The sequence below is a fragment of the Diabrotica undecimpunctata genome, chromosome 10, assembly GCF_040954645.1.
Source record: "Diabrotica undecimpunctata isolate CICGRU chromosome 10, icDiaUnde3, whole genome shotgun sequence".
In the NCBI taxonomy this organism is placed as follows: domain Eukaryota; kingdom Metazoa; phylum Arthropoda; class Insecta; order Coleoptera; family Chrysomelidae; genus Diabrotica; species Diabrotica undecimpunctata.
Genome location: NC_092812.1, coordinates 64,941,471 through 64,968,382, shown reverse-complemented (window position 1 = coordinate 64,968,382; position 26,912 = coordinate 64,941,471). Strand labels below are relative to the sequence as shown.

The 26,912-nt window shown below is 33.3% G+C and overlaps 1 protein-coding gene across 3 annotated transcripts in view; it reads left to right on the top strand.

Annotated features, from left to right (window-relative positions):
- The window catches only part of sstn (stepping stone), a 38,009-nt gene extending 13,732 nt beyond the window's left edge, over window positions 1-24,277 (top strand). The window contains exons 3-10 of one of the 3 annotated variants that reach the window (XM_072546358.1): window positions 2,176-2,403; window positions 4,450-4,600; window positions 5,233-5,476; window positions 5,764-6,306; window positions 9,085-9,223; window positions 10,307-10,482; window positions 11,234-11,701; window positions 17,552-24,277. In XM_072546358.1, coding sequence (XP_072402459.1) covers window positions 2,176-2,403; window positions 4,450-4,600; window positions 5,233-5,476; window positions 5,764-6,306; window positions 9,085-9,223; window positions 10,307-10,482; window positions 11,234-11,701; window positions 17,552-17,726 — 2,124 coding nt within the window. In that variant the 3' untranslated portion in view covers window positions 17,727-24,277. Of the gene's footprint in view, window positions 1-2,175; window positions 2,404-4,449; window positions 4,601-5,232; window positions 5,489-5,763; window positions 6,307-9,084; window positions 9,224-10,306; window positions 10,483-11,233; window positions 11,702-17,551 lie in introns of all 3 variants that reach the window. The other 2 variants (XM_072546359.1, XM_072546357.1) reach the window with 2 other exon arrangements.
- Window positions 24,278-26,912: the final 2,635 nt, after the last annotated feature.

Here is a 26,912-nt window from a genome sequence, read left to right as displayed (position 1 = left end):
AATGACTGTGCAAGAAGAAAGAACCCCCAAATATTTACAAGAGGCTCTTGGTCTTTTCTGTTTACATTTAAAGGAAAAATACTGTGAGCATAAATTAAAAGCACTTAATTAATTAAGTAAAATATATTATATGTTTTTGTTTTTAGCAGAATTAAAGCAAACGATGCTATTGTTAGAAAAAAAAAATGTTAGCGACCTTTCAGTAGACTATTGAATGATTTGAATTTTACATAGATATTCTATTTTTTATCGCAAGGAGTTTAAACAATGCTTTAAAAAAGAAAAAACACATCGATTTATTGCGAACTAGCCTTGTGTCGGTACTTTTCTTAAACATAACCTCCAATTTTAAAATCGTTGTTTGTACCACTGTGTAAATTTTTAAAATAAAATAAAAAATAATACGTATGTACTTACAGTTTTGATACAACATGAGCAATAAACTTTATCCATATCCATAGATAGCTCTTTTTAAGGTTTTATCGAAGTTGAAACATTGCTTATTTTCGGCATTTTCAAAGCACAATATTTATTTACAGTTAGAAGTACACGTTGTTTACGCCTCTTATTTTACAACAAAAGTGAAACCAAGTGAAACTGACCGTCAAAATAAAAATTTTTACCTAGAGACATAAACTAGTAAACACAAACCCTTAATTCCAGGACAAAACGTGATAAAACTATAAGCCGCTGTCTTTTATTAGTTACTATACCAAGAATTTGAATACCAAGTGATTATAAAACAAAATTAAATATTGGCATTTTCATGCTCTCTCTAAGTTTGAATATAAAAATATATAGTTAACACCAAATTTTCAAATTATATGCACTTTATGCTCAGTTTTATAAAAATATGCAAAATTTGGCATTTTTGCATTTTTTATTCATTATATGCAAAATATGCAATTTGCATATTTGCCTAAGTCTAATGATCACCAACAACAACAACGTTGAAATGTTAGCTTTTCTTAAAGGGAGCCTTGACAACATAATATTTTTAGGTATATTTTAAGTTCAGCGATAAGTCAAAAAGTGTTGATTAAAATAAACTAAAATAGAATAAAATGAAATAAAATAGAATATTAATAGGCCCGCAGTATGCTAATTTAATTGTTTGGTCTGTCTCTTATTTTATGTTATTTTTTATTATGACAGTTTTTTATGTAGCTTAATATATCTTTCAAAGAAAATTTATGAGGCACCATTAATATCTGACGGTAAGTAAATGTTAATCATTTCCTTTGTGACTTTATGAAAGAGAACAACAGTTACAAAGAGAACAACAGTTCAATACTGAATCATTTGCCGAAATAGTTCGTACAAATTTTCTACAATTGAATCAACAACAAAGGACTGCGTATGATACTTTCATAGAAGATATAAAATTGGATCTGGTGGAATTTACTTCCTTGATACTCCGGAATAGACAAAAAAAACATTACTAATTTTATTGTTATTGGCAAGGATCAGATCCCAGTAGCCCTAGCGTTGGCTTCATCTGGAGTATCTGCAACTTTATTAGAAGGTGGACGAATTGCACATGCTGCTTTGAAATTACCATTAAACATACAAATTAATGAAATGCCAGATTGCAACATCTCCAAAAATAGCGCAATGGTGAAGATTGTATAGGTATGCACATTAATCGTTTGGAATGAATGTACATTGGCGCACACGAGGTATTACAGGTACTGGACAGAACTTTGAAAGATATTTGTGATAATCAAAAACATTTTTTATTGTAGGCATGATCTATAGTCAGACTGTTCCTTATTTAATAATTATTTCCCAATTAACTTCTTCTTATTCAGGTTCCTTCTCCTATTGGAGGTTGGAAATCATCATCGCTATTTTAATTTTATTGGTCGCGCTTCTGAATAATTCTGAGCTGCAACCGAACCACTCTCTCAAATTTCTTAGCCAGGATATTTTGCGCCGTCCTGGGTTTCTCTTCCCCAATTAACTACTGCGGACCAACTAAACGCATGCCAACATCATCCAATTTGTGGCGGCATGTAAAGACGCCCCAATTGACAAATAACATGCAAGTGTTTTTTCAACAAGATCAAAGTACAATTGGGTTTTCGAATTAGTTGTTAGAAATTGGAAATGGTAAAGTCGCTATTGACACCTCGACCGGATTCATTTTCTTAATATTTATAATTATAATTTAAGGAGGCAGAACTGACTGGGGTAACTCCGCCAGAAATGCCCTTGGAACCAGGAGAAAACTTCCCTCAGATAAGAAGACGTATAGGAACTTCTTTTCAGCTACCTGAAACGCTTGTTAAAAATGCTAGTGACAAAGATGAAATGATTGCAGCTCTGGAGCTGGAAATCCAACTACATGCCAATATGGCAGAGGCAGCTTTGGGCTTAGCTAATGAACACAATATGAGTAAGGTAAGCAGAAATGTTCATTAGTACTTTATTCTTGTTTTTTACTTGTGTCATCAAGATACTGTATTTATATGCTGATGTAAGTTATTATTTAAAACATAATGACGGTATTAGATTTTTGGAAAAGTTTGAATTCGGTTTCGCCAAGTAGGAAATCGTTTGATTTCTTTTATTATTATTTAAAAGTTTCAGCAGTAGATCATTCTTATCTACCACTTGCCTTTTCCAATATAATAATATTGGTCAATGTCAATATTTATGTTAATCTATTTCATCTAGAATCTGAGAATACTGTACAATTTTCTTCATAAAAAATCATATTTTTATGTAATGATTTATACACGAACTGAAAATGAGACTGAATCTCATCAGAACCGAAACTCAAATAGTGCTTTTAAACTTGATATCCCTGAAAATATCACACCGAGAATTATGTTATAAATAAACATGTTAATATCAGCAAAATGAATAGAACTAGGAGTAGAAAGCTCACTGTTATTTAGCACTATATTAGGATAAACAGAAGAAAAATGAGGTGCCAATAGGTTAGCTATTTCAGAAGTATAGTTAAAGTCACTCTGAGAGTGCAGTACGGTTAACATAGTAATGCACATTTGCCGGATTTCACGCCATGTGCTTGGCATCACAAACAAGTAGTGGCACAAAGTAGTGGTCACGTATATTACGCGGGCTCTATTACGAGTAAAACTACCCTTCTTTGATTTTAATTTAAATTGCAAAATTTTAGAAAAAAACAGAGACATTAGATATATATTATAAAATACATATATTTACAAATAATTGTCTTCAAGTAGTCAAGAGGCATGAATTTTTATAAAAAGACTTAAGCTTTTAGCGAGAATTTTATTTTAAAATTGTATACTTTATTAAACTAACAAATATATTTAAATTACCTTTTTTGATAGCTATACAGGGTGGAACCTCCGGGAACTCATCGATCGATTATTGAAAAACTATCTTCTTCTTTTTATATAGACATGACTGTCTCTTTTTCAATGTGCCTCCAGTAAGTTGTCGTTCCATCGTTTTCGTGGCCTTTCTACTGATCGTCTTCGTATTGGGGAACCGTCTCTCTATTTGTTGTCATTCGGCTTATATGATCGTTCCATTCTACTCTTCTATTTCTTACCCAGTTCTTGATGTTCTCCATCTTGCATCTACGTCTTATATCTGTACTTCTAGCTCTGTCCCATAGTGTATTACCATAAATTTTTTGTGGTTTTGTGTAAAACACCAAAGTGTTTTCATCTTTGCTGTTTCTAACATCCTTTTTATCCTTTCTGTGTCAGGTCGTGTTTCTGCCGCGTATGCCATTATTGGTCTGATGATCGTTTATTTATTTCCCGATATTTTTATTTCTCCATATTATTTCATTTAGGCAACCTGCGGCTCTGTTTGCTCTATTCACTTGATCTTCAACTTCAGTTTCGAGCTTTCCGTAGCTAGATAATGTGATACCTAGATATTTAAACTCCATCACTTGTTCTATTATTTGCCCTTCCATCTCCAATTAACATCTTAAAGTAAATTTGTTGTTATAACCATGAATTTTGTCTTTCTTTGTGAAATTAACATGTTAATTTTTCACAACTTTTGTTTAATTTCATAAATCTACCTCGAAACTATTTGAGCTTTGTATAAAAGATTCGCTACTTCAAGTAGAAAACATTCGAAAAAAAAAAGATAGTACTTTCCAAGCTATTTATATTTATACATTTCGTTGAGTATTCAATTATTACAACTTATACAATGCTTTTTATACATAATATGAATTATTATACTCGTTCTGTCGGGATTTATTTAAGCCGGTCCTGTGCGACGCTCTTGCGTGAGCAATCAACAGCTGCAAAGTACCCTGTGCGTTTATTCTTCATAAGAAAAGCATTACCCTATCTTAGCCTTACTACACTCTCAGTTTGAATTTCACTATAGACGGAACCTTTTTTATAAGTGGATCTAAGAGGTGTACATTTTTGTGGTAAATAAGCTATTTTAATTACTAATGCGCTTATTAAATGATGTTCACAGACTATGAAGAGGCAACATCGATCTGAGTATCAGAAACATAAACAAAAAGGCTTAGAGTTACAAGAAAAACTGGCAGCGTTCAAGGAAAAGGCTGCTGTAGAACAACAGAAACAAAAGAAAAAGCTAAGAGCCCCTGACAATATTAGCAATGGTAAGATTGTTATAATAAATAATACTGTATATTAACCTTTAAAACTTTGATTTTCTTCTTTCTTTATCTTTTTTTCTTCAAATTTCTTCATGAAAGGGGAGACAAAATGGAGTAAAACTACAAAGATATCGCTGTGTTGGATATGTTATATAATATTGCCCAATGTGTTACGAGAGAGACCAAACAAATTTGCGAAAGATAAGCTGGTTGTAGAGATATTCTAATAGATCAGTTACTGATCATATTTTACACTTCAAGGAATCCAGAGTACCTGCTAGGAGCATAAAATAATCCTCCATTCATTGTTCATAGATTTTAAACAGATATATGATAGGATCAAAGGGAATAAAATGTATAAAACTCTTGAGCTCATTGGGTATATCCAAGAAAGGCGGAAAAGAAAAATAGTCAGCTATATATGGAGGCAAATACACGGTGGAAGGTCGGGTAACTCGAACAGATAAGGAGCTAGGATAATTTTATAATGAGAGGATACCAAAAATGGTGCTAAAACTGTGCCCAATCACCGGACAAGATATCGGAGTTTATGACGGGAGGGAAAATAGTAGATATAAATCAAACCGTGCGTTTTAAATTACCGTGAAAATATTAACTAAATATTTAAATTTTAGCGGATGACACAATTTCACTTAATACAAATGGAAGCGATCCTTTCCTAAAGACTGACCCCCGCCATAGTATGAGTTCAGCCAAGCACAGTATAACAGGAGAGAGTGCAGTAGAGCTCAGGTATCGACAAGAACCTTCAAGGCAATACAGAATTACTGACTTGCCATATCTTGCAAATCAGGCGAATAAACCAGATGATGTATTGAATGGCGGCTTTTATAGATTGAGTCTAAATGGATATAACAAGTACATGGAAAGGTTTGTTTACTAAACTAAGTGATTAAAATGCTCAATAGTTTTGTTTTTTACAATCTTGTTTATCTATTCAAAATATTTAATATATCTAGTTAAACTTGTTGGCTACTGAGTTACTTACAAATCGAAGAAACTAGTTTTTAAAAGATTTCAATTAAAACTTTTATATAAAAAATACGGGCTTTAAAGATTTTCCAGAAAAACAATTAAACATATTGAGCTGAGATCACATAAGTTTATAATTTTGTATGCACGTAAATATACGGAGATTTTTTCAGGCGGGAAAACATCAACAATGTATATCCAGCTGGTTATATTACTGGACCTCAACAGTTTCAATATAACTCTCAAATGTCATTAAATCAACATATGCAACATAGTTTCCCATATCAACAAAATAGTCCAATTTCTCCGCATAATCCGCTTTTGTCCCAGCACAGTCCTCACTTGTCTCAACATAGCCCCCATTTTGTTCATATTTCCCAGCATAAACCTCAGCACAGTCCACATAAGTTATCCCAGTACCCACCATATTCTTCAGAATTTACCGATTTAGCTCATAGACAATCTAGTCCAACAACGTCGCTCTCTCCTAAATCTCATTATTATCCATCCCACCCTACACTTACGAGACAAAATTATAGGCAATACGAGAGTGATGTTTTGTATCGGAATCCTCACCAAATACAGCCACATCAGCAATATGAGCAGATGAATACTATGGCAGCCGGATTGGGTGGTTATTGGAAAAAAACCCAAACCGGTGAGTTGGTTTGGTACTCTTCTTCAGTTGTGGATGGCACATGGCAAAGAGATAAAAGGTAAGTTCTTAACAGTTTTTCGGACTTTATAGATTGATAGATAGGTATGTGGCGGTGAAAAGAAAAGTGGCACAAGTCACCTGAAGCTCATTTTGAGAGATTGGAAATGTTAAATCTGGGTAGTTCAAACAGAATCTGCGTAACTTCAGCAACGTTTTGGTAAAACAAATTGTCTAAGGATAGTTTTCAAGGTATGACTTACACTGCTTTTCCTTTAAAGTTTTTGAGAGTTTCTTAGGAAATTAAAACACTTTTTTAAGTATAAACTGAATGTTTCATATAGAAAATTTAATACTTAGTCTTACTTTAGAAAAGTGTAAAATTTGTACTGTCCTTAAAATACATAAATTATAGCCTATGAGAATTGTCATGTTTTTCAATTTTAGATTCTATCTAAATTTAGCCTATTTATCTAAATACTTCGGGTACATTTTCTTTTAAAAAACTTATAAAACCACGATACCGCCCAACCATGGCAGGTGCTCCATTTGTAGCTACTGATATATTTGATATACGATTTGCTTTTTACAAGAAGTAAGCCTTTAAAACATAACATATTGATTCGTCTTTAGTATCGGTTGTCAACGTTCTCGCAAATAACTATCCTCCGTGAATATTTTGATCCATAACAAAACTATTATATGCCAATAATAATGCTTCATTAACAGGTAAAATTGAGTCGTCCAGCTATATAGAGAAATGGGTCGTTTGCAAATAATTACACAAGAAGCTTTCAACATCATAACTCATTTCATCAATACGTCTTTAAACTGTGTTGTTGTTTAAAGAGATTGTTTTAATGATATTTAATGCAGGTTTGTGTAGAACAGTTTTTAAAACCTCTTCAACGGCTGGCAAAATTAACTGTTCTACGATAGTATGCTGTTTTAAGGATTTTGCTATAAGCAACGAGATATTGCAAGACGCTCGCAAACCATCATCGTTTGTTTGTGACGTCCAGCGTGGGTCTCTTCTGAAGTTTCTCTTCAAGTGTTTGAAAATATTTCAAATCTTTTTCTGTTTTATCAGGGTGACATATTCTCAGATGATCTTGATTGAAATTTCTTGCCATTGACCCCATTTTCAATTTATAGACCCCTAATTTTTTTTTGATAACGTAGACCACTTGTAGGTTTTCATCGACCCCTGGGGGTCGATATAGACCACTGAGAATCACTACTCTAGAGCCTTGTAAAAAGAAAGGCTCTTGTCAGTAGTTTTAATGTACAAATCAGATTTTTAAAAGGTATCTAGAAAGTATTTTTTACATAAATTCACAGTTTCTCCTCGGATTTGAACGAATTATTGACGAAATATATAAATTGATACTACCTTTTCACGTTGGGGCTGATTTCTTTCGAGTTTTAGATCAGATTTTTTTGTTTGATCAAACTGCAAATAAAAGCGTTCTGAGTAGTAAATGATTTAGCCTACTGTACCACTTTTTTTTCATCAATTTTGACAAGCAATCAAAACTATACATTATAAACAACAAAACTTGAAGACAGTAAAAGTGATGTACGTCTAAGTTGCACCTCTATTTTCACTAGTTCCATAGTTTTAACCTTGTTTAAGCTTTTCGCTTCTTCAAGGAAGGGGTACTCTTTTTTTCGGAGTAATGGAGGTGTGATAAAACGTGATGAATGATGTTATGTGTGGAGAAGTAGTGGGCTACTAAGGAGCTGGGGTTCAGAAGGTGCCGTGTTTGTGTGGACGATGTGTTAAGAAGCGCACAACAGGAATTTAGGTGATTTGTGCCAAACATGTCGAAGGAGGTACTTCAGGGGTTACCAGCCATACAATAGGAACGGCTCAGCATCTTTGGCGTGCAGTCGTTAGCTGCGATATTTGAGGGGGGTTGATTCTAAAATTTCAAAATACTCATCAGGGAGTTCATGTCCAGTGTTGTGAAGTTTAGCTGGAGGGAACGGAACTTTTCTTTGAGGAAGCCTGGTGAGTATTTGCCCTCGGCGATTGCAAGGTGTCTTGAATATTCGCTTTGCTCGGTTATTCGAGCCTGTGATTGTTCGAAGGACATACCTCCTGTTGAGGGATAGGATTCTGTCCTTAATAGGTGTTATGTTTGCCAGTGTGTGTATGTGTGCTGATGGGTATAGCCTGCTCCGCCTCATGCAGAATGTGAGGATTTTTCTTTCGGTAGCCATGATGGCATTGATTTCATAGGTCTTAAGAGAGGCGTAGATGCATGCCTTGTATTCGATGATAGGTCTAATATAAGTTTTATAGGTGTGCAATAAAGTTTTAGATGACGTCTTGCCCAATTTGCCGGCCAGCACTGCCAGGAGTTTAAACCTCTTTCTCACCCTGTCAAGGGTATCTTAAATGTCGGTTTTCCAGTTGAGAATCCTTGTAAAATGGACTCCCAAATAGGAAACCAAATTTCTGAGAATAAGGTCCTCTCCTAACAGAGCTATTCGGCCCCGGACATCGCGACAATTTGTTGTGTTTTGGAGGGATTTATGATCACCTTCCATTTATTGCACCACCTAATGACTATTTTCACTGCCAAATCAGACGTTATGTTTGACAGTCACGATTTGTGCTGCTATCTATGAGCTAGTTAGAGAAGTTAAAACTAGCATCACTATTCCAAGTAATGATTTGGAACAGGTAGAACATGAATATGTACTTAACTACATTATACAATACAAAAAAGTTACACCAATTTTCTTTTCACCACCTTGATCATTTACTCTTTACTATGTAGTAAAATTCACAATTCTTCACAAGTTCTAATTCAGTCATTTTCATTTTTAGATTTGGTAGCTTAGATAGGAGAAAAACCAAAAGAGTTTCCAGTCGCATATCACCAAATATGGAGAATAAATCAGCTACTTTATCTACTGTTTCTAATTATCAAGGACAAGTTAGAAGTGCTTCTGTAAAAAATTCACAGGTAATCAAATTATTAGATTTAGAAACAGGATCGTCAAATGCAATGATCCATAGTAAACTTATTACACTTTAAATGTTAATACACAAACTGAGTAATGGTATGCAACTAACTAAAAACGAAAGAATTTCTTAGTGTCATTCAAAATAATAAGTTGTCATAATGATCTTACAGCTTTAACAAAGTGGTATGGTCTGAGAATTAAGAAGTAATGTAATCTATTTAAAGACTAACAAGAACACTTTTTTACATCTAAAAAATTACTAAAAATCTAAAGTATTAATTTTCTTGAACGTACGGTATTTTTGTTCCTTTAAGTATTATGTTTTCAATACATCTTTGCAAAATTACGTAATATTTGACTAAGAATTTCACCTACAACTCTGTCAGCATAGCGTATAATACAAGATAAAGTGATCGTTGCAATAACAGCCCGCTCCCCCAGTGTGACAGAAAACTGATGCAAAGCATGTCCTTACATATCTTTCTAATTTGCCAGGTTTATCGACCACGTGACCTAAATGACCAATGAGAAGGTCACGTGGTCGATAATCCCGACCCATTAGACCGAGATGCAGAGACTGCTTCTCGTCAATTTTCTCTCTCGCACTGAGGGAACGCGACTGTATTGGAGCAGTCAGTATATCTTGTGTTATATGTCAATAGTTGTCAATGTCGAAACATAAAAAAAACCTAAAAACACTCACTCCTAACCTTAAAAATGTTCGCTCCTAGTAAACTGTAATGTTGATATTCCCTGTGCAAACAAAAATGGGATTACTCATATCTACTTTCAAATAAATAGTTTATACAAATAAATAAAGACACAAACATACATCACAACTTAAAGAAGTCTCTGAGAAGAACCATACACAACACAAATATATTCAGAGTAGTTACGTACTGTAAAAATTGAGTATGGCCTATTAAGACAAATCGCAGTTTTCTCGCCCCACATTTTACTCTTGCGTAAAACTAGTCTTTATCAGCCAGACGCAAAGTGACACATATAAATTAGATTTACTCTTTATAGTTTTTAAGGTTTAATTAATTTTATATATTTTAACTTATCTTTTACGGTTGTAGATACTTAGCCGCAGATCTCAAGATAATGGTCAATTAGTGAGAACACAATCTTTAGGTAGTGTAGGAGCTATAACAATAGATAGTGTATACCCAACTGATGATAGTTCTTCATATGGTAGCGATTGCCGGAACATGGATCCCAACCAAATCTCCAAAAAGCATAAAGAAAAAGAATGGTAAGACAGTGTTATGAATTATAGCTTTGTTCGAGAGAGTCCCTGACTAGTTTTCGACAAGTTTTGGACCAGTTAGGGATTATTGTTGTTTAAATTCTCGATTTTCGGACATTTCTGTTTACTAACCCCAAAAGAGACCAAAGTTTCTAACCTCGACCCTTAACCGGAAAGGTCACATTTTTGAAAACAATTGGAAAGTTAATTTATATTTAAATGGGAATAAGCCACAATTAAAGGTTAAAATACGTTTATTGACGTTTCAATTTCCACTTCGGAAATCGTTCTCAAAATACAAACATTAGTAAATTCAATTTACTAATGTTTGTATTTTGAGAACGATTTCCGAAGTGGAAATTGAAACGTCAATAAACGTATTTTAACCTTTAATTGTGGCTTATTCTCATTTAAATAGTAATTAATTTATAGTTCCTATAGCGCTTCCGCTGACTAAAAATCCGCACTCTAATCCACAGACCCAATGGATCTGTATCTGACTCATGACCATGAATCATGACCAGTTAGAAATCTCCGCGAACATAAAACTTTCTGTTAAAGTCCCGGATTATTAACACCGCGAACACTGAAAACGCAACTGCGTATGCGAATCGGTCAGAAACTAGTTATGGATTGTGTCCGCGAACAAAGCTAACTAATATTATTAATTGCTGAAAAGGGCGAAAAGACGCATGTAAATTTGGAGTGTACTAGTAATTCTTATGTTATTTATATATTTATTCTTATTTATATTTAGGTTAGAGACATCTTTAGATGGTCCGATTTCCCCTCAAGGACCTCCATCACCAGCAAGTCCCATTTCTCCATCTCAACCACCACCTGCAGTTGCATCGTCTCATCCGCAACCTCCGATGCCTGTTTTTTTAACTGAAGATAAAGTTCCTAAAGAGATTCCAGCTGAATCAAATCCTTCACCAAAAGTTCGCGAAACCAACATCGAGCTGTTCAATAATAACATACCAAAAAATTGTACAATCGTTCAAGCAGGACACTGTAAGCCTTACCATGAAGAAACCAAACCATTTGAAATGTCAGACTTTTATAAATACTCTACGAAGTTCAAAAAATCGCCAGTTAAAACGGATGTAGAAGGAAATAAGCCTAAATTATCTGTTAGTGGAACAAGCCAAACATGTTTAAGTGACAAGTTTGAGGAATTTCCTAAAAGTATGTCTACACCTAACTATCAAAATATAAATAATAGGTAAGCATTATTGTACAATCGACACAAATTATTAATTGCGTCATTCGACACAGTATTCGTTCTAGGTATTTTTTAAATTGCGTTTAGGCAATTGTTACTATTAACCATCTCTCTCTCTCCTTGACCTACTAGAGTTTTCATTTGTTCTGGTTGTCCTTTTGGTCTTCGTCCTACCTTTCTTTCTACTACCAATAGTTTTATAGTCCCCGTTCTTCCGACTATGTGTGAAAGTTCTTTTTCAAGGTACTTCAACAAACACTAATCGATTGCTATATTCCATACTGTCATAATATTTGATCGGGTTGGGTCTCATATCAAAAATTGTGATATACTAGACAGATTGGTTCTGTGTTCTGTCCAGTACACGCGTATAGAATTCTTCTGTAGACAAAAATTTCGAATACTATCCACATATTACCATTTAATCGTCTAGGTTTCCACAATCTCTACCGTTTATTTGTTGAGGAATTTCGTAACATTTTCTAATCGGAAGTCTTATCGTTGCTATTTCCCATACTGTCGTAGTATTTGATCGTTTTGGCTCTCATATCGAAAATTCACATACCAGTACATGCTCAAATGTATAGGTAAAGCAAAAATATACACTGTTTTGCATATCGTCCAGAGATTATGTCCTTTAGTTTAGTAATTTCTAGGATTATATTAAAAGTATGACATGATGAACCCAATTTAAATCTGATAATGTTAACAGGCCTTGAAATTTAATTTTTTTTAAGTTATATTTTCTACTGAGGACTTCGTTGGAATCATCCTTAAAGGCTTTGCTCACCATTTTAAGTTGATCATCGGACAAAGGTGGTAGTTCTACTTCTTTCGTTTCCGGTAATGGTATTAAAGCTTCTTTAATCTTCTCAGTTCATTTTTGATTTTGTTGGAAAGTAATTCGATTTGTAGATCTTTGTTAATTTTTTCATGTTGTTGAGAACAACCCATGAGCTCGTTACCCCGCAGCTGCTCGTTGTTGGTGATCACTAGTGATCGATATGCAGATCTTCGTTAATTTTTTCATGTTGTTGGGAAAAACTCTGGGCTATCCTGTGCCATGCATCCCATGGATACGATGATGTTGTGTGTTGTGAACTGCAGCTCTCATGCCAAATTCTCAGTTGATCCACGAATGTTTATTTGGTTATATGTTATTCACACCTAGCCTGTTTTTGTATTTTGGTCGCACCTTGTCGGAGTTGAGAACACCCCATGTATCCGCTCATATGTACACATATAACACGATGAACTTCCATCTTGGCAGCATGGGTAATAGTAACGACTAAATGCAATTAAAACTACCTCGAAAACACTTTAACCGCGGATAATAAGAAATTAGAACAGGATACCTCAAAATTTGAATTGTAAAATGTTGAAACATTCCTCAACAAATGAACGGTAGCGATTGTGGAATGTTTGCCTATACTTTTGCAGTACTCTTTCTATTTACATATTTTACGTTCCTTTATCTTTGTTGGTGATCAATTATCGAGTATAGATAAAAGTATAATTCAAGAAATAGTTAATTTCAAAAAAATTTCATAATGCCAATAATTCTAGCCAATTTCCCAAACACAAAAAAATAAGTAGGGGAGCACAATTAAACATAAATTTGTTTTTTATTGTTCCTGTTTTTGTATGTAGGTATATCAGTTTGAAATGTGTTTTAAAAGATGCCCTTCGGTACTAGGAACAGACTTATAATAGCATCAAAATCCTTATTATTAACTATTTTGAGTAATAATCAATTCAAGTTTAAAAAAAATGGCCCCAGTGGTACACATACATAAGGGTACAATAACATATATAAAAACGACCAAGTTGTACAGTAAACCAATGATATTGCTTTAGAAGTATGCCCAATAAAAGTGCTATGCTATAGTTGTATTCCAATAATAAAACAAATTATATAAAATCAAAGGAAAAATAATTCAAACGTTGAATATAGTTTGTCCCACAAGCCATTGTTTTTGACGTTGGGTTGATTCCCGCAAAAACCAGGTTCTGCAAAATCGTCTTAATGCTATTCTCAGCGACTATTGATACATCTGGAACTGGTGGCTCTACAAAGGTGTTTGTCCTTTTTTTCTGAAAAACTTCACTTCGAAATCCCCGCTCGTATTCTTTTCTTTCATACCAAGTCCAACATAGAACTTACTATTATGGGGGTGACCTATCCAGATCTATGAATTTGTCTTCATTAAGAATGAAAATATCTTCAATGGCGTCCAAGTCGACATCAGTCTCAATATAATTGACTATATCATCTTCTTCTGATGAAGACTGAACATCTTAGATTTTTTTGGATTTCTTCCGAGTGTCCTTATTAAAATGAGTTATTTTCCGTTTGACCATTTCTCTTTTTGCTGTTGATACCGCCGTTTTATTCGCAATTGCAGTCATTTCTGGATTACTGGTTGCTATCATACTGTTTCCTCTTGCTCGACCGTTTCTATTGTTTTTCCTACTCCCTGCCTTGGGAAATCCTCTAAAATCTTCAGGTTCGCATAAGGAAATTTTTACATTACTGATGGTAGTAGAAGTACTGGGGACTTGAAAGTTGTTATTGAAACTTGAGGAGTTGGCATCTGCATTGATTTCCATTGTTGAGTTGTTGATTTTTTCAGCAGGAGCATCACCTGACAGTGGATCCTCTTTTACCTGACAAATAGCTAGCAAGTATGCCAATGGTCGATCGGTAACGTATTTACATAAATAATCGGCATCGGTGAAAACATGTCTGCCATATGGGTAAATCTCTGTTTTCTTAAAAGCAGCAGTGATGTTTGATGGAGTCATTCCTCACTCGTGATCTTTACAAAACGAGCAACCTTGTAAATATTTGCTGTTTGTCCACGATGCTGCATGATCCAAGTATCTATTGCAACATTGTAATACGTTTTGAATGGCTTAAACACTCCAACGTCTAACGGTTGCAATTTATTGGTGGAATGTGGTGGAAAAGTTAACATAGTCACTCCATTTTCTCTGCACAAATTAAGCGCCTCCAATGATAAATGACTTTCGTGATTGTCGCATATCAGAGTGGGCGATTGCATGCTGCTTTTTGAGTGGTGGATGAAATGTTTACTAACTTCAACAAATAATACCAGCCTGATGGATTTGCCAAACCAAGAGTACCAGGGGGGGGGGCTTCCTGCACCATGCGAGGCTTAAAGTCTACACGTGGAAATATCATAGACGAGAGGGATACAGTTGCCGCTCGCTGACATGAAACAACAGGTTGGCTCATTAGTACCCTTCGCAGCACTAGTGCACTTGCTGACCTGCTTAGCTCCTTTTTCGGCAATTATTTTTTGAGGCTTCTGAACTGTGCATGTGCCCGTTTCGTCCAGATTAAATACTTGTGTTCCATCTGCAAAGTAAGGATTTTTATATACTCCTTGCAAATTTTTAAAAAACACTTCTACATTTGCCCTTGTGAAAGAAGTAGCTCGGGACAAACTACATCCCTAGGGCGTTCTTTGACTGAGCGATGGATTTCTTTTCAAAAACCCATAGAACCAATCTTGTCCTGCCGATTTGTTAGCGTCCCATGAAATTGGATATTTTATTTATTACTGCCATGTCATAGGCAACTTTCTTGCATTCCGCCACTGGAAGACCATAAGACATTTTGGAACATATTAGCAAATACTCTCAGTTTATTTTCTTGCTCTACATTAAACACTTGTCGGACATTGTAGTGCGACAAGTGTTTAATGTATAATATAATGTGGGTTCTCAACATGAAAAAATTAACAAAGATCTACAATCGACATACTTCAAATTTGTATCACACTCATTGTCTTTTTTCTTTTTCACATACCTAGATAATGTTACGTAGTTTACATTTTTTAATTCTGCTGCCCGCCTTATGGAGTGGCCTTGACAAACGAGCTCTACTGCATCTTTCATGTCAGTCTCGAGAAACAAACCTTTATTGGTTTTTCTCTGACGATTTCGAACCATACTGGAACAAAAATAAAAATATTATTTTGATTAAATATTAATGGGACAGTGCCCCGTCGAGTTATGTTTCATTGTAACCCAAACGTCCATATTTTCTATTTTATGCCAAATTCACAAAAAACAATTATAGATAAGAAAATGCATTAAAGGCAATTCAGTAAATATAAATGTTTCGAATAATGCTACTCAACTAGATAAATATTGCAGTTTTTACCTTAAAATCAAACGATGTCGGCACGTAACAATTAATTTTTTTTTTTTTTTTTTTTTTTTTTTACTGTAACTATATTTTAATAATTAAAAAAATAATGATATGCATATCATATAATTTTCTCCCATTTTCACTGGCAATACAGTATATGAAAATGGCAGTAGTTACAATAATTTTACTTACAGTTTATTATTCTAAATATTTTAATAACAAGCATTTAAAAAATAAAATCAAAGATTTTTTAGTATTATCAATTTTATAATAATTTTTGGATTCAAGTTTCGTTGATTCACCTATGTCATATGTCATATCCGACAATCACAATCAATCAGTAAACAAATCTAAATTAAAATTGTTTTCGTAACGTATTTAAAAAATTCTCAACATGAAAAACAGGAATGTCTCTACTATAAAAGAGGCTAAAGAAACTTTTCAAAGTCTACTTGAATTATCGAGGTTGTTATGTACTGGGTTAGAACCGGAGACATTGGCGATTTGCGTAAGACTTGTGAATCTGGCGTTAATCCTGAATTACTTGCAAAGGTCATTAAAGAACTCAAAAGTGAAATTAAGTTTTGTCACACAGAAACACAATTTCCTCATCCGTGTCCAAACTACAACTGAGATTATATCGAAACAAAGATTACTAGTTCTGATGTCGACCGAAGCGCCACTGATAGTAACAGGTTCTCATTTACCCGCCAGAATTTGAAACACGAACAATGTTTCAAGGTGCCCCGTGTTTCAACGTGCCCCGTGCTCCCCTATCCAATTATTTAAAATAATACCTATTAGTTTAAATAATTAAATACTTACTTTTTGTATTTGGGAAATCAGCTAGCATTATTGGCATTATAGGAATTTTTTTGAATTAACTATTTCTTGAATTACAATTTTATCTATACTGGATAAGTGATCACCAACAACGCGCAGCTGCGAGGTAACGAGCTCGTGGGTTGTTCTCAACAACATGAAAAAATTAACAAAGATCTACATATCGAATTACTTTCTAACAAAATCAAAAATGCTCTGAAAAGATTAAAGAAGCTTTAATACCATTACCGGAAACGAAAGAAGTAGAACTACCATCTTTGTCCGATGATCAACTTAAAATGTTGAGCAGAGCCTCTAAGGGTGATTCTAACGAAGTCCTCAGTATAAAATATGACTTAAAAATTACATGTCAAACCCTGCTAACATTTTCAGGATTAAATTGGCTTAAGATGAAGTTATTAATTTTTATATGAATATGGTTATTAAAAGAGGAAAAGATTCCAGGTGGTCATCATGTCATGCTTTTAATACCTATGCATACCTATACATTTGAGCATGTACTGGTATGTCAATTTTCGATATGAGAGCCAAGACGATCAAATACTACGACAGTATAGGAAATAGCAACGATAAGTGTTTATACGCGATTAAAAGGTACCTTGAAAAAGAAAATTTAGATAAAAAGATATTATCAGACCTGGATATGTCAGACTTTCAATTAGAAAATGTTAAACCTTCCTCAACAAATGATCGGTATCGATTTGTATGAAAAGAAATCAGAACTGGATACCTCAGACTTAAAAAGATTCTGATTGCGTACATAATGTGGGCAAAGGCATAGAGATAATGACGATGATCAGTAATTAAAAATGACCGTTTTTTTGTAGTGGCACCCCTACAACTTTACATAATTTCCTTAATACCAGTTTGGAGTTGGACCGTCTAGCGGTTTCCGAACATTTCTCCGACGAGATGAATGCTTGGTACAGGGAACAGCGCACGACAAGTAATAATTCAGATAACAGTACCACTAAAAGCAGATCAACAGCAACGTTAGTTTAATTTTGTATTTAGACAAAGAGTACAAGGCTAAAAAGATTGATAATAATGTATATAATAATGTACATATGTTTAGGCAATAAGAAGGACACAGAGGTATCCCCGTCTTGTTACACATTGTTAATACCCGATTTGCTATTTAAAATTAATGAAAAATAATATAAATCAACATAATAGATCACTGATTTGTGAAAACAGCATCTGTACTCTTTTCTGATATCCTCATCTAATATCGCTTAAGATATATTAGTTCTCAAACATTGTTTGCGAAACCTCCTTATAGAAAAAGTTCAATGGGCAACTTGAACGTGTGCTAAAGGCACACGTATAGCTGTCAATTACGTTCACATATATTCCTTTTCAGTCAATTGGATTCCCACGCCTGCGCACTAACTTCCTTCATCACTCTACTAGCACGAAAAGTTATGTAATCTAGTTGCAAGTTAGCTTCAGGCATACCAGCTACCGTTAATATATACACATACCATTTAGAAATATTATGAATAAAAATAAATCATAAGTTGTGAAAACAGCATAACTTGTACTACTATCTTGTCCGAGATTTATCTGTTCTACGCAAATATCATTGTCAATTCAAAACTACTCCGTAGAAAACTTCTACGAGGCAACTTGCCAGCTACTGGCATGCGGGTAAGTGTTAAGAGTGTTTACCCATTTCTTTTCAGTATTCATATCCATATTTGGATTTTGCACGCATTCATACTACCTTTCTTTCCCACTCTACTAGCACGAAAAGTTATGCAATCTACTTTTCAATCAACTATATGCACGCTAGTTATCGTTAATGTACACACATTTAGAAGACAATAGCTGGTATGTACAAGTTACTAGCATGTGTTATTCCTGACCATACATGTTTTGAATAGTTTAATCATAGATCATAGATTAATTTACACCATAAAATAGTTGACAAGACGGAGACGCCAAACTGTTCTTTTGTAAATGTTTAGATAGCGGATTTATTAGGTACTGAAAAAATTTCAGTATAATTTTTAATTTACTGACCGTTCTACAAAGTCAAAATTTAAAATATTAAAATTTTACACATTTAATATTGCAGTACTTAAATTTTTATTTGGCATAAGGGTGTTTTTCGTGGAAAAATCTTTAAAAACGATATAAGTATAACAGATGGAATAATTTAAGTACTGAATATTTTATCCATGACATTTGTACTTGTCTGAGAAAAAATGCTTCAAATTTAGACACACGCCATGAATTTTTAAGAATCGTTTATTTAATAATGTGTTTAATTGTTTTAAATTAATATAAATTGAATTAATGCTTTAATTTTTTTCAAAAGTATAAAAATCAAAAAAACACTATATCTGATCAATCTTGACTACACATACTGGGTGTTTTTTTATGTACATAACTTTGTAAATTGTGATAATTGTCACGGAATTAGTTTTATTTGATAGATAATTTTGACAGTTTTTTATTATGTCGGCGGTGCATGGAGCCACCGAGGCAAACAGTTCACTTTTTGCATCATTTGGGCACCATATAGATAAAAATGCGCCAACTGTTGACTTCTAAGTCATCAATAATCAGCGTAGAGTAGCAATTTTACACAACTCACAGAGAATATTCAGCAGCGTTAAATTGCATAATATTGGAGACCAATTCGCGAAATTATGCACTCACCAAACGTTTCTTTCAACAAATCAATTATGGCACGTGCTGCGTGACATACTACGCCATCTTATTGATGCCACATCTACCCCGCATCAAGGCCATTCAGTTCAGGAAAAAAATAATGATCATTGCTTTATATCATCATTGATTGTAATGTTCTAGCTGTATGGTTTTTGAAAAAGTAAGGATCAAAGTTTCCTTCGATCCTTAAAACACACCAACAACAATCTAGTTTTTGACCTATTCACCGAATGTACGCCCTGCCCTGTTCGGTGGTCATGAGGAATTCTATTTTGAGTTGGATTTTTTAAGCCCGCAAATCAAGATATTTCCACAAAATCTTCTAAAGGGGATGAACACATAACTTTGTGCAATATGGCGAACATATTCATTTGGTCATCAGTCCCTCCATCATAAGATGCTCAACAGTGCTGAATACAAATCTGCTGTGGGTTGTAAAAATTTCTATTTTTAAAAATACCTCTAGAATTAGTGTTTTTAATTTAAAACTTCTATATCTCTAAAAAACACCTTTTATAAGTCGCAATTGATTCAGTATTAAACCTTAAAAAAATCATAAACAAATTTGCAGTTTTTTTCTCAAAATATAAAAACTTTGTAGGACATTAAGTTTTAAATATGCATATAAGAAATTAAGACTGAATTTAAAAAAAAACTACTGTGGACATTTTTATACTACTGTTAATAGTCTTGATTACAAGCTTTTAAATATCAATAGATATATTTTGTATTTTACCAAGACACACGAAAAACAAAAAAAAGTATTTTTTATACTGATCAATAAGGATTTACAGCAATGTTATTTTTGAAGCGAAATTTCTTAATGGGCGTTTTAAATGCGAACCTAAATGGAAACGAGACGAGAGAAAAGATGTTGCACTTCCATCTAGTGCTCAACCCATTTTTCCTTATGTATCCGAATATACCATGCGCTTGTCAATAGGTACCAATGAAACAAAAATTATCTTTAAAATATTTTACAGAGATTTATAAGTAAAATGTTAAAATGAAATTTTAAACTGACATCCCAGTGGTTGTGGTGTTGTAGAATGGTCAGCATCCGGTATTATAACTCGGGTAGTTGGCACAATCTGCAAAAATGCGTTGAGAATCTTTATCTCAGAATTACAGTCGAAAAGCAAGACAACAAGGATGGAGAAAAATATAATAAAAGGAGGACAACGATTTAGATATTTAATAGCTATTATAAATTTAGCCTATTTGACTTATGTCCTTTAACTTTCTGAGAAGGATCCAGGTGATTACGCCATCGTCTCTATTTCCAGCCAGATTTCTCAGCTTGCCGCATGTCTTCCTAATGCTCTGTGCTTATTAAATTATTATATTAAAGCCAGCCTTATTTTTTCATCAGAAGGCACCTCCAAAGATATCATTTGCGATATCAGCCTCTGGATCTTCTGACTCCCATTCTTCCTCATTAAGCTCTCGGACAACGAATTTCCATTCGTAGTTTGTTATAAAATGACCAGTAGTCGTTATTAATACTGATGGTTGGTCCAATCTGAGAAATAACAAAAAAAAAAAGCCTAAAAAGTCTGAAAGCCTTTTCATATGAACACTCGTTCCATTTTCTGTCGTCCATAAAGAAATTTCCACCTTTTTTCCAAATTATGTTTCAACTTCGAATGTTAGTTTATTTTTTACTGAAAAAAGTTTAACGTCTACTCAGTGTTCTATTATTTTTTGTGTGTTGTGAGATAAAATCGAGAGAGTTGTTTTATCAATTTAAAAAAAGGATTTAAAAATATAATCTATAGTATGTTTCTAGTATACAAATGAATCTAAAATAAAAATATTTTTGATGCCTTTTTGTGTTAAAATGTTACATAATGATATATTAAAATGTTTAAAGATGTTTAAAGTATACTTATAATAATATTTGCACATCTTAGGTAATGACATTTAATAAATTGTATACTGCAGTATTTAAGAAAACTGTTAAAAATACTTTTATTTACATTTGTCTACATGTTTAGGGTTTTTATGAAATTTTATCCTTTATTACATGTTTCAAATGTAGAACAAACATAAATAAGAGACCATTTCTACTATTTACAAATATTTTGACTACCATTATATCTGTCTTGCTTTTGATTGTACCTAATTTTAAATACCAACATTCTAATATTTGTGTCATGTTGCCGAGACTATTGAAATCTTTAATCAGATCTTATTTGCTTGGTGATAACGAAATGTACTACAGGGAATTTAGACATGAAAGATTCAATTAACAAAATTATGTGTCGTGTTTCTTAGTTTAGTTAGCATATATTGAAATTATCTCTTAATGTTTAAACTTATTCCTAAAATAATTTTGGGATTATACTTATTTCATCCTTTGACATTATAAACGTTTTCCTTTTGGTCGCAAAAAAGTGGCCACATTGTAAATGTTCGGAATAAACAAATGTTAATTAACTTCTTTAAATATAAAAGATCATTACTGCTTGATTTAAAAATACCTCCAGCAATATTATCCTTTATATTTCGTGTTTTACCAAGACACACACGAACGAGAAAATGGTATATTTTATACTGATTAATATACAGCAATCTTATTTTTGAAGCGAGTTTTTTTTTAAGAAACACATTTTTTCTTATGCATCCGAATATACTAATGTTTTGAAGATAATTATGCAGAAATTTATCAGTAAACTGTTGAAATGAAATTGTAAACTGACATTTTAATGGTTCTGGTGTTGTAGAATGCTTAGCATCTGATATTACGAACCCTGGCGGTTGGCATAATCTGCAAAAATGCGTAGAGAATCTTTATCTCAGAATTACAGTCGAAAAGCAAGACAAGCATAGAGAAAATTATAGGACAACGATTTAGATATCTCAACATCTGTTATAAATTTAGCTTATTTGACGTATGTCCTTTAACTTCCTGAGAAGAGTCCAAGTGATTCTGCCATCGTCTCTATGCCCAGTCAGATTTCTCAGCTTGCCCCCAGTGTTCCTAATGCTCTGTGTTTCCTTATCAATTAGCCTCTTCCATGTACCTTGGGGCCGACTTTGCCCCTTCGCGCTCGTTTGGGATTGCAACTTGAATCTTTATTTTCAGTAGCATATTACCTTTTTTCCTAAGAGTGTGGCCAAGTCACCTCCACTTCCGTTCTCTAATCGGTATTTCAAAACTCACTGTATGACTCCACAAATCTTCGTATCCTCGTCTGGTTTAAGCACTTCAGCAGAATTACATTATCTGCAGCCAGATTCCTCGTAATTTTTAAAGCCAACCATATTTCTTCATCAGAAGGCATCTCCAGAGATATCATTTACGGAACAGCCTCTGTATCTCCTGACTTCCATTCTTCCTCATTACACTCTTGGTTTATGAGTTGTCGAAAGTGTTTATCCCGCCTGTGTGAGAGATGTTCCTGAGTTGTTACAAGCAGATCCTCTTTCCTTTGTACTATATTAAATTTCCAGTTTTCAAGTTTTATAGTGATGTTATATAGTCCTTTAGAATCATCGACCCGTTCAAGATTTAACCATTTTTATTTCTATTTGTCAAGTTAGTTTCATGTTTTTGTTTTTATTTAAGTCACGTCAACATGGAATGTGCATATATGGACGAGGTTCCATTCGTAGTTGTGTTATAGAATGACTAGTAGTCGTTATTAGGAGAATACTGATGATTGGTCCAACCAAAGAAAGAACGTCAAAAATCTTGGACGAAGTAAACTCTATTTTGGAAGTGCAATAGTCTGAAAGCCTTTTCATATGAACACTGGTTCCATTTTTCCGTCGCCCATAAAGAAGGTTCCACCTTTTTTCCAAATTATGTTTTAACTTCGAATGTTAGTTTATGTTTTACTGACAAAAGCTTAACGTCTACTCAATGTTCTATTATTTTTGTGTGTTGTGAGATAAAATCGAGAAGTTAACGTCTAAAAAGGATTTATTATATATAATGTGTCATGTGTTTCTGGTATACAAATGAATCTAAAATAAAAATATTTTTGATGCCTTTTTGTGTTAAATTTACATATCATGTATCAAAATTTGTAGAGATGTTTAAGGTAAACTTATAATAATATTTGCAAATCTTAGTTAATTACATTTAATAGATTATATTCTGCAGTGTTTGACAAAACTGTTAAAAATACTTTTATTATTTACATTAGTCTATATGTTTAGGGTTTTTATGAAATTTCAAATGTAGAACAAACCATATTATTTACAAATATTTTGGCCATTATATCTTTTTGGGTATATTTTCTCAGTAAGAGTTTGTTCTTTGGATCCAGATTTTTTTCGGTCGTGGACAAAGCTTTTGGCACTTCCACGGTCGGCTATGCACCAAAGGATTTTGTAGCTGAGGCTCTTTCTGGACTGTTAGAGGTACATTTAATATACCCTGTTGTTATTATAAAGATAAGGCGATATTTGCGAATAGGACACATAGAAGCAAATGAAAGATATAATGGAAAGTATGTTTTAAAAAGAAAAAATTCTATTTCGGAATAAAATATTGTATACGTTAAATAATTTAACTATAAATAAGAATAGTGTAAGTATTTTGAACTGTAATAATTTGTTATTTACACTTAATGTTTGTCTTACCAATACTCGAGTTGTTTTGTTTATTGTCTTACCAGTGAACGTTTTTATACAAAATACTGTTTGAAAGTCTGTTTTTTATATTCTGTACTTTTGTTAAAGTATTTGTAATGATCTCTCTAAAGTTAATATGTTAAATTTATCTGTATTTTTTAGATATTCGAGTTAACTTTGTACTGGTTGTGATTTCTAGGCAATATTTGGGTTTTTATTAAAAAAAACCAAAGGATAGTGCCTTAAAAAGGGTTTATAAATATTTTTATATTAATATATTTTCATATTATTATTTTTTTTTTATTTTCCTTTTATACTTTTGTTCCAAGTGATAAAATTGCATTGTGTGTAATTCCAATGTATTGAAAAAATTATTTTTTATCTAAAAGTTCTATGAAGAGCATATACTAGTTGTGCAAAAAAATATTGGAAATGTGAACGATCGAAAAAGAGACATGCTTTCAAGATTACACAAATATGTATAGAAATTTTCTTAGCTTCGTATGGAACCAAACAAAATTTGAAAGTAGAAATTTTACAAAGTTCTTGACTTTTTAAAGTTGAAGAAAGACTTTTTTTATGCAAGCCGTCTGTTATAAACCTGTCGTGCTGCAGCCAATCGGCTTATTGTTCATCTTCCATTCCCTCATGATATCCATTCCAGGATTGTGGAAGATTTAGGTATAAAAACCATCTTTATTACCATCCATACTTTTGATATTACCCCAGTCCTAGACTAGCTTGCAATATCATACATATCAAGGTAATTTCCCTTCTGTAGGAAGAATTGGACAAATCCCGTCTGGACCCGGTGATTTATAGGGCTCAAATGAGTTTATTACCCATTTGATTTTGTTCTGATTCACCACTTTTGCCACACTTCAGTTTTCTGCATAAGTTCTGCTCTCCTCCAGTTTGTTGCCATGTATCTATTGGTATCACCTTTGTTTGAGACTCAGGAAAGTACACCCTGCACCTGACACCTTTTGAAGCTAGAGAATACTTATCTGAGGATCTTTTGAGAGAACTTTATGAAACCTTGGCATTTCTGCGGACTGCTCTATCTCCTCGTAATGCCTTCTCCATGATTCTCTTCTTGTTTCTCAGTTCTTCATTATATTCAATCAGAGCTTTGCGATAATCGCCCACTCAACTGATCTTTTAGCGAAATTTTTTAGCTTCTGTCCTTTGATTTTCAAGAGTGTTATTCCACCAAAGTTCCATTCCTTTTGGAAATTTCTGGAATTAACCTTATTGTGTAAGTGTAAATGTTATTTATTGGAAGTAATAATTTAAGATTTATATTTAAATATATTTAATGATTGACTGAATTTCCAAGAGAAATATCTATTTAATCTAGAAATATCTAGTTAATGTTTTGATATATTTCTTCTGTTGGCAACAGTTAATGTGGTATCTCAAAAATAGCTCTGATGTAAACAGATCAGGCTAGGCAAGAGATATGCTATGCAAGACGAACTTGCATGGCCTTATAGATGTAAAGTTATCTTAATAAACAAAAAAGTTATTGCAAAATGAACAACAAAATCGCTGTTTTTGAATATTGTTAATAACTTTTTATTATTTATTAAAATTTGTTTAAATGTACCCGAACTTGAGGGCCTTATCGTTTTTGAATTGTGTGCAAAAGATGGGTCAGATCGGTTGAATAGTTTTTGCGAAATTTAGTTTGATTATAAGATTTTTGAAAAATGAGCTAATTTCTTAGACCTGCCCAGAAAATTTGACTAAATGGATCTCAATAATTCAGGGGCTTATTTTCCTCGCTAAGACGTTCTACAAAGGCCTGTGGAAAAGAAGTAAAAAAATTAAAATTATGTACACAAAATGATTTAATAATAAATAGCACTTTTTAAGCTTATAAACATTTACAATAACTCCGTAGAATTTAGTTCAAGGCTAAGAAATATTTGGAAAGATGGTTCTTTAAAGATTAATTAACAGCGATTTTGTTGTTCATTTTGCAATAACTTTTTTGTTTATTAACCGACTTTAATTTAGCATGCCCCATTTTGTGTATCTTTTTTTTTTCAAAAAAGTTGTCTGTTGACATCAAAACTCTAACTAGAAAAGTTTTTAAGTTATGAGCAAAATAATGGGTTTTGATTATATAAAAATAGTTCCACTAAAAATTGATGAATCCTTAGATGAGAGTATTTCTGTAATATTTCATACTACACATTTCATCTGTCAAACCCGTCTATATAGTTGTGACGAAAAAATATTTATTTTTTACTAACTTAATTGGTCTAGTTTTCTCGATAGACTCATTGCCGGTTATTTCAAAACAGATGTGTCGATGGTCTAAACAAGACACCTCATCTGACACATGCCATTTTTTAACAGTTCCAACCACGTAAGTTGTGGCCAGTGTTGTACTAATAATTACTAACTCTTTTCATTGTGAATTACGAAAGTTGGTTTCTTTCCTACGTTTAGTACGTCTAAATCATGTTAAATAACAAACTGTAGTAATAACACCTTTCATTAGTGTGTGTACTGTCCCAGGTCCGATGGTGTGCATTCGCATCACAGCCAATGAATGAGTCACATTTTTTCTGCAATCTCTCACTAGCTGATCCAACTCCCTTGTTGATGATGGTTCGGGATCATCATATGGGAGGTATGCTGATCCGAAAATGATCTTTATACTTTCTGCCTCTATGATCTTTATCTTTAACTTCGTTAAATCTCTGAAACAAAAATATCATCAACCCCAGATTTAGCCATACGGCTCACACTCCCTCTAAGGGGAAAATTCACTCATCCCAGATACCTACGGTATCAAAAGGATTGAGTTCTGGTGGGACTCTTTCCGTGTTATCGAGCCCTAGGTGACTTGTTGTCACCTAGGGTGGGTATGTTGCAGTATCTCTCAAAAATTTTCGTACACATCTGGACGTC